This window comes from Zingiber officinale, chromosome 2A (genome assembly GCF_018446385.1).
Source record: "Zingiber officinale cultivar Zhangliang chromosome 2A, Zo_v1.1, whole genome shotgun sequence".
Lineage (NCBI taxonomy): Eukaryota > Viridiplantae > Streptophyta > Magnoliopsida > Zingiberales > Zingiberaceae > Zingiber > Zingiber officinale.
The window spans coordinates 131,026,693-131,040,347 of record NC_055988.1 but is presented as its reverse complement, the minus strand read 5'-3'; the positions used below and the strand labels follow the sequence as shown (position 1 = coordinate 131,040,347).

Sequence of the window (13,655 nt, the reverse complement as noted above, 5' to 3'; positions counted from 1 at the left end):
ACATATAAATAAATTGGGAAGGGGCTTCTACATCATTGTCTGAGATCAATTTTTTTTTATCTATTTTTTATAGATTAGGTGATGGTCCATAATATAATTATAATCAGATCGTGATCATGATTTAGCTATAATTAGTTATGATTCTTCTCTGTGTTTATCTTTTCATCTAGATTATAGTTTGGATCATGTAAATGGTCGGAGGTTATCCGGAGGTCGCTCAGAGACCACTCTCACTCGGTGGCCAATAGCCATGCCACTCATCCACCTCAAGTAACTTTCGATTGTCTATGTGAATCCAAACTATAATTTAAATGAAAAAATAAATTTAAAAAAAAAATCACAACTAATTATAACATGAGCCGACTATAATTATATTATGGATCATCACGTGACCTATAAAAAATGGATCAAAGGCTCTTTGCTCCTCATTGTCCCACTGCAAGCCTGATAGTTTTGAATAAATAGAAAGTGGAGGTGAGATCCGATAATTGCCAACTGAGAAGGTCCATAAGCACGTGCTCGCGTTCCCAGTGGAGGTGCGTTCTGATAATTGCCAACTGAGAAGGTCCATAAGCACGTGCTCGCGTTCCCTCCTCGCCTAGCCGGTCGTCGCCGCCGCTTCCCATCGCTTTCTCTCTTTCATCTCTTGGAGTCGAAGGAACAAATTTCGAGTGCGACAAGCTCGAAACCGAGGTAAGCGTGGCCGATCATGAATGCTTTCAGTTTCACTTTCGTTTAGCGTTTGAATATTTTGTAGGGTTTTCTCTGCTCAATTTCTCTCTGGTTAGTTCGATCTATTCCTGTTCGGATTTCTTTTGTTATTGTTGTTGTTGTTGTTGTTTTTCTTTGTTTGATATATTTTGGCTTGGGTATTGGGCTGCAGATGGTTGATGTGTGATTGAGCCATGGCATGAGGGGTTCGATTCCGTTCTCGTGTTACCCAGAGAATTGCACTCTGGCATCGGCGGCTGTATTGAGGCGGAATCTCTTCTTGATAAAGTGTTTGGACGGATTTTGTTGCCGCTCCCATTCACAGAGGATGCAAGGAACACAAAGTGCTGCTGTTCCGGCGGCGGAGGCTGATGCTGAGAAAACTATTCAGATGATAACGCCGGCGCTAGACCCAATTCGTTATAAAGGTCAAGCAGGTAAATGCTTGCCCAGTTTGTGTGATAGTTTAGTTTTGATTGCTTGTATGATTCAATGGAGGTAAGCATTTCTGGTTTGTTTTACAGTTTGGTTTTCCTGACACTTAATGGATCTTTTTAACGTGTATATTTATATTATCATTATTTTCTATTATTAATTTTGATGGATAAGTGTTAACCGACTTCATTGGAATTTATCTTTGATTTACTATAGTTTTTTTTTTTTAAGATTGAGTCATGGTTGAGGAGACTTGGCATGCTTACCAGGCTTAGTCTGATCGATTTCTGTGTAGGTCCAAGTGTTACCTAGCTAAATCTTACCACATTAGGTTTGATCAAGTCTTCCTCCTATTTAAAGAGGGGTCGATCATTTTTTTAAGACTAATTTTGTTTTGTTTCTCCTTCTCTTCTTGGTAAAGCACTAAAGTTTTTATTCTTAGGTGGTAAATTGTAAGGATGAATACATAGAAAAGAAGGAAAGTTCAAGGGGAGAGAGAGAATAAAATCATCTTTTGATTTGTCTCCTTAAAAATATTAAAAGAAAAAAAAAACAATTCTGCACAAAATAAACGGCTCAAGTATTAACACACTTGTAACAAGAGATTCATTAATCAAAATATAAAAGATAAAATTTTATTGATATAAATTTTAGAGTGGTTCTATTTTGAAAATGTTTCACAATTGCTTTAGTGTTCAACTTTGTCTTACTCAATACAAGTGACCAAATAATGATTCATTTACTTGCCTTCCCCCTCCCCCATTGTGTTACGTAAACGACTATTTATTATTTTTATTGCATGGAAAGTTCAATCCACACTTCTAGTTGAAACTAGCAAATACATGCTAGTTTCAAAAATAAATTTGCCACAGGACAATGGTTATGTTTTTAAATGTATTAACTTTCTTAAAAGTCTAATAAAAACATTCTTATTAATATTGTATTCATTTTGTTATATGTTTCTAAATTATAAAATAATAAATCTTAATGAGATATATGTTGCTGTAAAGTAATCAACCGGAGTTAACTAATTAGTGGTAACCAAGAAACTGTTTGTATTGCTTGGACAAAAAAAGGCAAGGAATACAAAGCAACAGTAGGCTTATCACTTGCATATTGAATTAGTGTTTTATACATTTGCAAAATAAGGAAATAAAAATTTTAAATACAAAAGAGAAGACTACAAAGGGAACTGATTCCATAATACTTGAGAGACTTGAGAGATTTGAGGAAATAATAAAGGAGAACTCAACTGTAAGAAACTAAACAATAATAACTCATAGTTGAAATGTACACATGTTAAAGCCACTTTTGACTTTAATTAGTTTTTTGCCTATATATATATATATTATCTCTCTTAGATTTATGAAATGATCATGACTTCTCTATGTTTATGTGGCTGTTCTTTTATCTAATTATGGTGTATCTCCCTTGGGTAAATTCATTTGCAAACCAAATCTGGTATGCTAGATCAGAAAACATTGGGACTTGGAATGAAAAATTAGCACCCCCATGAACAATTAGGTAGCTTCATAACCAAACTCATGAATCTATAGGGTACAAAGTGCTTCTGTCGATCATCATCTTATGACATTAGCAGAGGGCAAATTCTACTAGCTTCTTGAACTCAACACCACCACACTTTGGTCCTCTTGGAAAATGCTTTTGGTTCATGAAAATGTTTTGTTTTTAGTTTGCTACTTTTAAAAAATGAAATAAAATCATGGAACATTTGAAAAGAAAAAATAAATATGAAAATTATTGCACCATTTACCTCTAACAAGTTCAAATATGTCAAAAAATTAGTTCTTATTTATTTTACTTCTCTTTTCAAATTTTAAAAGCTAATTTCTAAGAAACAAAAATTCTTTCAAAAATTTTTTCCAACCAAATACAATCGGAGCTCTCGTCTTTTAGCTCTCTAAAGTGCGAAGCAAGGCTTTAGGATTGAGATGCTACCTAGGAGTGAAAAGAGGTCCTTAGCTTCTTATTGTAGACTCTTAAGAACCTACAATTAATTATAATATATTAGAACTATATTTTTATATTTATAATTTATCATATTTATTAACTTTCAATATATAATATTAATATGAATATTTTAAACTCTATCATTGCAATATCATGAAGTTAATGTTATAGTAAATGTATGAAAAATATAGTACAATTTTTTAGTGTTTTATGAAGATGAATGCTAATCATAAGATAGATAATAATGACAACTATTAAAATGGATTTTTCTACTTAGTTATATTATATAATTGAGAACTTTCTCAAATGATACGATATACAAAAATTGTTATTGTTGATTTACATTTTTAAAATGTTTGATTGTGTATAATGCACTAATCCAAAAATAAGCCCGAGCTAGTCTAGTAAAATATTATTGGAACCAAAATCATATATTTGAATATAGTAAGCAAGCATATGATCAAATTGTCAAGGTCATAATATCCAAACCCAATTTAGATCCTACTTGGTATCTAAATTGTTCAGGATTTAAATTGTAACATCATAATATCCTAAGGTTTGTGTCACATTCTTGCCTACTACCTCAAGCCAAATGTTCCTTTTGAAGGTTTCTTTAAACCTGCTTCACTATATAAGGCCAACACAAATACTAGTTCTACACTTTCCACCACATTAGGGATCTCTTTGAAATAATATGATCATTATCTTAAAAAAAAATGAAGTACTTAAAAATACATCCTTATTCGCTAGCTAATTTCACATCTTACAATAAGTGACATGTGGAGTGAATTGGTTCTTAGCTAATCTAGTGAGCCTGGATATCTTTACTCTTCTCTTTCATTTTTTAGCCATAGAGTTGTTGGGATCGATGTAGATTATGTGCCAGATAGCTAGAAGGGGGTTAATAGCTTTTGACCTGAAAATTAGATTTTTTTTTATTTTTCTTGCTAATACATAACAAGGTCAATTAATTGCAATGGAATGCAAGTGCTAACATGAGGGACTTTATGTATTTTGGAACTCCGGTTCTTAGTTCTTACTACATAACCTATGACACTTAATGAGTCACTCTTGAATCCCATTAACTTTCTCCTTCTTGGAGATGTTTCTCCTTCACTAAGGCAGAGAAACCTCTTCAAGAAGTGCTTTTACAATAAGGAAAGCAATACAAGTTTGCAAGATAACTAACAATACTAGTGCTAGAAATACAACAATTAGAGCATACAAATGTTGGAATTTAGCAAAGTTTTGCAAGTCTTGACAAGATCCCCTTGTTCCTTTATTTATAGCCTTCAAGTTGCCTTTAAACAAGCTTCAATTTGTTGTTCTACAACACTCTTGTTGACTCAAGCTTTTCCTGTCAACATTTTCGCTATTGTTTTAGTCGCTATTGTTTTAGTCTTCTGTTTGACAATGAATTTCTTAGTTAACTCAACTTGATTCTAGTAGATAGTTGAACTGGTAATGTATCCTTCAGTTGACTCTTTGATTGCAATCGACTAAACCACTTTATTGTGTAAGCCATATGATGACTACAACTTTCTTCTACCTGATCAACGGTCTTGTTCTCACTTTTGTTAGAGGTTGAGTCAGTAGCTCAGTCGATTCAACTATGTTCAATCAAATGCCCGTCAACTCCACTCCAAATAGAAATGTTTTTTGTGCAAGCAAACCATATTGAGTTGACTCCCTAATCATCTTAACACACCATTCGATTGAGAACAACCTTTATTCGACCAAACTATAGTCGAGTTAGTGTCCAAGTTAAAATCTATATGAACACAAAGTATAGGTCACTCGACTCACATTTCACTTAAGAGTTTACTTATTGCATCTTTACCTTGCCCACAAGGTGATCTCTACTAAGCCCTAACTTGTTCTATGTGTCATCCTTCTTCCAATGCTCCTTGTCCTTGGGTTCCTCGGATGTCCGATACCATCATTCTTCAATTTTCAGCGGACCTCCAAGTGATCAAGCAACACAACTCGACCTCATTGAGTCACACCTACTTGGCCATGTCAAGTCACGCTTCGTGAGTTCCAAGTATGCATCCTGCCAAGTTGTTATACAACTTCATGCATATATACATAGGTAGATCTAACTTAAATCATTTGCTAAACACATCACATCAAAATAGCTTGGTTGAATATGATTGATTAGGGCATGATTACACTAACAAAAATTAATAGTAGGTTGAATCTCGAATTGTCTTCTCTCACCGCCTTTAGTGTGAGTTTGAGTATCAACAAAGGAGTGTAAGTTAGCATTGGCCATTGGAGTATATCTCTGCTGCCCTTGCTCAAGCTCTTCAGTAGGGGCATAGCCACATGCTCACCCACAACTACAAGTTGATCGTGTTTTATTCATTCCCAGATAGAGAAATTAGAGGTCATTGTGTAGCTTCAACACTACTTAAAAAGTTTAAAACAATCTATGTTAACTATTAGGTCCTATCGCTTAGAGATGCCCCTTATTGTATGCCAATAAACAAGATCAATAAATCACAAAAGTCTAAGAAAATATAAACTACAAATTTTACGATATAAAACTTTTAAAATTTAAATTAACATGCTCTTGTATCATTTGAAGGAGGGCCTTGGCACAACAGTAAAGTTGCTATCGTGTGACCTGGAGGTAGTCATGGAAACCGTCTCTTGCAAGGTAAAGGGTAAGATTGCCTACAATAGACCCTTCGTCGCGATCCCGCATTGGTGGGAGCTTCATGCCCCTTTTATGTTCTTGAGTCATTTAAATTATGATGTTGCAAGCGGGACCTCCCAGAAAGGAAAAGTATCGCCCTTAAACCACGTGACAATTTCCACACATTTAAATCACCTTATGTGGTTTAAAATTTGGGGCTTAGTTTTAGGTTAAGTTTTAGTCCCAAGTTTTAAATTTCAAAATATTTTAAGTTATTACAAATTAGTTATATTTGCTTGGGTAAGTTAGACTTTGTCTTTAGGGAAATTAGTTGACAAAACTAGGCCCTTGTTCTATAAAAACAAGATATAAACCCTCCTTTGCATGTTAACCTTTTGAATTAATCAACCTTTCCTTATCTTATTTCTCTATGTGAGATTTTATTCTCTATCACTACCTACCTTACAAAAATAATTTTGATAAAATCTCTACATTTTTCAAGTATACTAGTTTACACTTCCAAAACTCAACAACTACGACTGAATACGAATTCAAGTTCAATTGCCATCTTATAAACCACTCACCATATAAATCGCACCATAGAAATAAAAGTTATCAACAATGAAAATTAGCTACATATATGAATGGTGTTATATCTGTCCCAGTGGGCCAAAGGTAACTTCTACATAAATGAATGTAGAGATTAGCTTCCTTTATTTTTTATGTAATTTTGATCATGACTAATTGCTTATTTTATTTGCCAATTATCACCCTACTAATTAACAATTTCAAACTTAAAATTCATGTTCTATTCATAAAAAATATAGTAAACTAACATCAAGTTTAACATTGACATTAGAATTAAGAGCATAAATAAAATTGTTTGTTGCCTCCATATACCACACTAATACATTAGTGTGGAGACACTCTGATAGCAATATTTTAATATATAGGCCAAACCTCCCATATAAATGCCCCTATACACGAAGTGCACGGATGGAGTTCCAATAACAATATTGCAAAGAGAATATATACAAGCATGAGCTAGAGCTTTTCAAACCACACAAATGATGGTAAGTGTTTTTGTCTAAAGGCAATCATATATCTAATAACATCGCATACAACTTATCCATCTTAATTCATTAGGAAGAGGCTAGCCTAAATCATTGCCTATTTCGTTCGATGCATTAGCTAATGTATTATGAAAAATATCATATGGTACTTTATATGTATCCCAAGAGAACAGAAAATTTTGAATATGTTGACAGAATTACTTTGGTGGGCAAAACAACTTAAGGATTTAGTATCAAAATGGTAGAGCATAAGGTCCAACATTTTGAATTATAACTTTCTCCTAACAAATTCCCATAATCCCTTAATTTTTGCTTAAAGTAGGAAGAAAAATTATAATATAGTGGCACATGGTATTCGGTTCTATTACCCTTTATTTGAGACCATTTCTAGCTTGAGGATGCCATTTATAGCCCATTTTAAAAATTAGGAAATCATGCTTTCAACAACCTGACAAATGTAAATCTCTTAGTGTTAAAAAGTGGTGAGCCAATTTATTGTACCACTTGATGTCCTCTCTCTATTCTCCATTTGTTTCAACCTTTAAATTAAAAAAATATCATTCAGTCCCCTTCTAAAGTTAGATCAGTTCTTACATTTCATTATTCATACAATGTCTATAGTGATTCATAATAAAAAAATATCATTCATTATTAATCATTCAGTATTAACAACCATAATCAAAAGAGTTCATGATGAGACTTACCGATCTCAATGTAGCACCACTTTAACAAATCAAGAAGCAGCCATGAAACCTACACTCTCAAGGAATAAAGCTACAAAAAAGCACATCATCCTAAAAAGAAAACATGATTCTAAGTCAATTGCAAGGTTTGAAATGCCGTTTCGTGCCGCCCGGCACGGATGGTTTTTACCGTTCCGCCGGGCGGCCGAAACCGGCACGGGAGGCGTCCCCGTCTCGGCGGCGCCGGAGGAGACGCAGGACGCCTCCGTTGGTGCCGGAGGAGACGCGGGACGCCTCCGGCGGCGTCCCGTGACGCCTTCGACACCGAAGGCGTTGTGCGCGACGCCTTCTGCAGCGCCAAAGGCGTCGTGCGCGATGGCTTTTGCGGCGCCGGAAGCGTCTGGCAGGGTCGTCGGACGCCCCTCGTGGGATCGCCGGCGATGATCGCAGCGCGATCTCGTGTACTGCCCGAGTTTTTTTTTTTTTTTTCTGTTTTTAATAATTATTTATTTTATTTAATTAATTTAAAGAATTCCCAAGGAGGATGTGCTATATTTCGAAGAGGCTTTTATAAACCCTAATTAAATTATCCTAATAAAATATATAAAAAATATATTTAAAATTAAAATAAATTAAATAAATTTTATTAATTAATATTCTGAAAAATAATATTTTAAATTCCATTTAAATTTTTTAAAAAATTCTAAATTTTTTTTAAAAATTCTAATAAATTATATTTATATTCTGATATTTTTTAAATTTTTTTAAAAATTTTTTACTTGATATTTTTTACTATTTAAAATATATATTATTTAATTAATAATTAATTAAATGAATAAATAGTTAATTTATATAATTATTATTAATATAAAGTAATATCTTGTATTAATTTATATAATAATAATAATAATTATTATTATTATTATAGATACTTCCATTTTAATTTGAGTTATTAATATATCAATTCTATTTAAATAAAATTATTTTTAATTATTTTTCTAACAATATTAAATTATTCAATAATTGAGAACTTATAATAAATCAATATACAACTTATTTTTATATACACAATAAACATATTTATCTTATAATTACTATAGATAAATAAAAAATACCGAAATTGTATCGGCACGGCACGATACGATACCGAAACCGTATCGTTCCGGTCTGAGACCGAAACCTCGGCACGGGTCGAAATTTTAAACCTTGGTCAATTGAACCTGAATTGCAGCATTAAAAAACACTTATCACACTTCAATTTTCAGTGAATCACAAGCCACTTAACCTTCCTGAGATCAGACTTGAGATTTTATACACAAAGGATCATTTCAAAAACCTACAAGAACAATTAATAACACTACAAGATTCTAAAACCAACTAACAATAAGATGAACCAACAAAAGGCTTATCAGAAGGGAAATTAAGCTTCCTGATTCACAGAGGATTATTGGAATTTTAATCACCTCGTTTTTTATCAACAAACAACCCCTAAAACATCTAAAATAATAAAGATTAACTGTAAAAAAAACCAATATGGCAAGGTAAGTCTCAAGGATCCTCCTGGGCTCCAAAAATTAAAAAAAAAGGAGAAAGATCTAAGTTTGTTACCTAGGTTTAGAAAAGAAGTCTCCCAAATAGTTTATGCTGCCCTTCTCTTCCAACCCCCCAAAAAACCAGAGGTCTCTATTTTAACCTTTCCTGGGAAGTATTTGCTTTAGGCCTCCTTTCCTACAAACAAAGGAAACAACTAGAGAAAGAAAACAAAGTAAAGAAAAAAATTATAAGAGAAATATTTTCTTTTTCAATTAATCCCTTTGACAGAAGAAAAGAGGGGGATGTTTTTGTAAAATTTTATTTGTCTAAGATAAAAAGAGAAAAATGTAAATTCAAATGAATTTTATATTTTTTAAGCTCAAATTTTTATATTTTTTCAAAAAAATTTTTTTGTGAAAGTGAATTGAAGCAATGTAGAGGAAAACTGAGAAATTGGCCACTTTGCTTGGGTATAGGATTCTTATGATTAAGTCAGGTAAATGACAAGGGATGCTTCATGACAATTTTCTAAACCGTGAAAACAATTCTAAATCCATGTTTCGTCCCTAGAAACTAACTTCAGATGGGAAGGGTTGGCTGTTTAACTATGAATGAGATAAAGACAACTACCTTAGCACCTGCATTGGAATAATTAAACTTAATCCTTTTGGATTTAAGAAGATTCCAAAATTATACCAATTTATCATATACTGATATGTTTTCACATATATTGTCTGTATTTCAATGTGTCATATCTCATTGGTTTTTATCAATCAACTTAAACTTGAAATTTAATATATAAGTTCAAATAGATCCACATAAAAGATATATTGAAGATTCTTGCTTCCTGCCAATATATTCATAATATTTTCTCAAGAAAAACAGTAATTAATGTATCATGGTGAGATGCTTTGTCAATCTTTTCCGGAGAAATAAAAATTCATGTTGAACATTAGCAGGCCTTTCTTTCTTTATTACAATACCTATAATGCATTTTCTGGATTCACTTTCAGCTTTAATCGTATATTTCTTTTCCTTTTCAGGGAAGATTGCTGTAATTGGTGGGTGCCGTGAGTACACTGGTGCACCATATTTTGCTGCTATTTCAGCTCTTAAGATTGTTAGTATCACTGCTCTTATAATTTTCTACCTATGTTCATTGTGTGAAATTTCTTATGGCTCAGTTCAGATTTGGCAATCAACTCAACATTAATTGGTTATCATATATTATTCAGGGGGCAGATCTATCACATATTTTCTGTACAAAAGATGCAGCAACAGTGATAAAAAGCTATAGCCCGGAGTTGATTGTACACCCAGTTTTAGAAGAATCTTACAGTGTAAGGTAATCCTTTTTTAACAAAGCCACTTTCGCACCACCCTCATTATTTGTATTTGATCATATCGGCATTGTTCTTAGGGATGATGAAAAAGCATCTGTTTCTGCCAAGGTTCTTTCTGAAGTTGGGAAGTGGATGGAAAGGTTTGACTGCATTGTTGTTGGTCCAGGCTTAGGAAGAGATCCATTTTTAATGGTATACTAATAACTTGAGAACTACAACATCAGATATTGGGTATAATGTTGTTTATTTTGTTTTTGCTAAAAATATTCCTTTTTGTTGGATGAATTTTTACGATCTTTGATGTTTGGACTCTTCATGCACACAACACTCCAACTACAACATTGACACCTTCATCGATCAAGTCTAACAAATTTAGACATTCATTTTTAAATGCCTAAATCCATTCCTTGTAAGACACACCTGAGATTGAAGAACACTGCTTTCTGGATAGTTCACTTTTGGTTCTTCATCATTTCCTTGCCTCCTAATCACAATAAAAGATTTAATTGATGTATTTACGTAAGACACCTCTGATTTAATTTAAGTTGTCTATTTCATTAAGTTCAACACTTTTAAATTGGGATATGGTAGTTTTATGCATGTATATATTTTGTCATAGACAACTATCATGAATCTAGCAGACTATTAGACCTTGTGATCTTCTTTTGCTCAAATGAAGCTTGTTCAATTTTAATAAGGACTGCGTGAAAGACATCGTGAAGCATGCTAGGCAAGCAAGCATTCCAATAGTCATTGATGGGGTGAGTGCCCTTCCAAATGATAAAATAAGCACCTGATCAACTGTTTCCCTGTAACACGAGTTGATTTATAGGGATACCATTCTATACTTTGCAGGATGGCCTCTTTCTCATCACTAACAACCTTGATCTTGTTAGTGGAAACTCGTTAGCTGTCCTAACACCAAATATTAATGAGTACAAGCGGCTCGTTGAGAAAGCTTTGGGTTGTGAAGTAAATGAAAAAGATGGAAATTACCAATTACAGTTGCTTTCCACAAAGTAATTGGTTTGAAGATTTTCTCCCTTAATTTATTGAGGCTTTGTTAACAAGCATTGTTTTTCATCCAGGATTGGTGGTGTAACCATTCTGCATAAAGGAAAATCTGATTTTATTAGTGATGGTGAAGCAGGTCGTAGCTCAACTCTTTTATATTTAAATAATCTTCAATTAAGCAACTTAAACTTACAATGGTTGGTTGTTTCTGATGATTTGTATCTTACAGTCCATTGTGTGAGCACCTTTGGTTCACCTCGGCGATGCGGTGGTCAAGGTGACATACTTTCTGGCAGGTTTGTGTTGATACAATTGGTCAGTAAATCTATGTGCTTGATAATGTTTTGGTAATCACGCTGTCCTGTTTGCATTTAGTTACATTTTCTTGTGTTAAACAATTTTAGGCTACAAAATTCCCTTGATTTGTTTTTTTTTTTAAATTTCCTCTCAAGAAAAGCTAAATGTATTCTTCAAAACAACACCATGTTGAAGAGTAGTGAACTTGCAACCTAGTTGTTTGTTTGCAAAGCATCAACAGTAGTCTAGTTTAGGCTCAGGCTTCTTGTCATAGAAAGCATACTACATTTTAGTTTCAGCCTCGATATTGGTGGAGGTTCTCCTAAGAAGGATATCAAAGCCACATTTTTTCACGCATTGCCTCCATAAAACAGTTGCATCAACAAATCTTCTATTACAAATCATATTTGAATTATTTCGATAATAACAGTGTTGCTGTGTTTTCGTCATGGGCACGCCATCATCTACTGATAACAAATGGGACCATTGGAAAGAGGTTTGTCACTCTGGTCTGTTGATGACTATCATAATTATTATGCTGGTAAACTTTTTTTTTAATCCTTGTTGGTCCAGTGCACTATTTTAACTCTGATTTAATTTTCTAGTTTGTCAAATCCAATGGTTCTCGGATGCATAGCAGGTTCGGCACTTCTTAGAAGAGCTGCTGCATTTGCATTCCAGGACAAGAAACGAGCAACGCTGACAACTGACATTATTGAGTTCCTGGGAAAAAGGTACTGCTGTGCCCTATAGAGTTGTTTTTCTCACTCACTGAAATGGCTCTTAAAATTTCAGCTTTTCTTCCATTTGGCAGTTTGGAAGAAATCTGCCCCGCTGATTAGGGCCGCATCCATTGTTTTGCAATGTTTCCAATGAAATAGTACTCTACACTTGTGGTTGTCAAGCATCTCTGGCAAACCAACATCAAACGAGTAAATAAACAGGTGACTTTGTATGTGCTGATAGCAAGAATGTTGTGCCACTGGCTGGAAATGTGACTATGGCAGAAAACATAAGTTGGATGATCATCGTAAAAAAGGCTTCCCAATCTCACTCTGATCTATCTACCCACGACTTAGTGTTCCAGTCGATAAAAACAATGGTAGATCAGAAACCTTCATGCAAACAAACACGGTAGATCACTTGAACTTTGCTTGACAGTTGCATCTATTCCAACATTCCATGTACTTAGAATCAACAATTACTTTGGTCTCGTACTCAGCCAAAAGCTCAATTAACCCCTTTGTGCGGTGATTGGACTCAATGTCCAAACTCCCGTGGGGCTTTTGTCGGAGAACAAAGATAGCCTTGGTGCAATCTTTTAAGATAGCCCAAGCCACCTCAATGATTCTGTCCAGCGGCTTACCTGAAGCAGTCCTTAAAAGGGAGGACGAATGATTATTCTGAGTCTGGAGTCAGCTTTCCCAAACCTTCTAGTAGTTAAGTTGGTTGGTTCATCCATAAGAGCCGAGATCATTTCTTCTTGCTCGACGAACCACCTCTTAAGGAATTATGCTGGTTCTTGTCTGCTGGACTTTCTTTCAATTGAGCATTCTCCACCTTCAGAGTCTCTTGTCCTCTTTATTGGTGCTATCTTCCATGGAAGCTCAGGGCATGTCCAAGTCTTGGTTTAAAACATCAATTTTATGACTTCGTGCCTATATCTCTCTTTCAATTTGCTCTCAATCTTTTTTGTAGTAGAGGGTGTCTAGTTCATCCTTAATAGAAGGGAGCATTTCTTCCCTCTCGATGAACTACCTTGGTATTGCGTCAAGCTTAACCTTATTTGTCCCACTCTCTTCCATCAATCGGTAGGTATCTATAACCACATGACATCTTATGGAAGGCTTATACTTTATCCTTGCGACATTCAAAAGTCGATTGAGAAGGACATGCTGTGACATCACTCAGCTAGTAGGGGAAGCATTGCTTGGTTTAGACCTCAAGTGTTGCC

General features: G+C 34.2%; 1 protein-coding gene across 2 annotated transcripts; it reads left to right on the top strand.

Moving 5' to 3' along the window:
* The first annotated feature begins 531 nt into the window (after positions 1–531).
* Positions 532–12,694, top strand: LOC122042331 (ATP-dependent (S)-NAD(P)H-hydrate dehydratase-like). Of its 2 annotated transcripts, none has more exons than XM_042602377.1 (12): positions 532–693; positions 884–1,148; positions 10,091–10,167; positions 10,283–10,392; positions 10,468–10,582; positions 11,089–11,151; positions 11,246–11,409; positions 11,479–11,540; positions 11,634–11,700; positions 12,132–12,197; positions 12,307–12,435; positions 12,516–12,694. In XM_042602377.1, exons 2-12 carry the CDS (start codon positions 911–913, stop codon positions 12,541–12,543), a joined length of 1,119 nt encoding a protein of 372 aa, XP_042458311.1. In that variant the 5' UTR covers positions 532–693; positions 884–910; the 3' UTR covers positions 12,544–12,694. The 2 variants fall into 2 exon arrangements, with proteins under 2 accessions (XP_042458311.1, XP_042458312.1); XM_042602378.1 differs by having other exon boundaries at positions 533–783.
* Positions 12,695–13,655: the final 961 nt, after the last annotated feature.

What these genes read in the sequence shown, in the direction of transcription:
- LOC122042331 (XM_042602377.1), top strand. Translation starts at nt 911, where the DNA reads ATGAGGGGTTCGATTCCGTTCTCGTGTTACCCAGAGAATTGCACTCTG. An exon ending in GAAGAGATCCATTTTTAATG is followed by an intron (nt 10,583 to 11,088) that starts GTATACTAATAA and finishes AATTTTAATAAG; the next exon opens with GACTGCGTGAAAGACATCGT. An exon ending in TTACAGTTGCTTTCCACAAA is followed by an intron (nt 11,410 to 11,478) that starts GTAATTGGTTTG and finishes TTTTTCATCCAG; the next exon opens with GATTGGTGGTGTAACCATTC.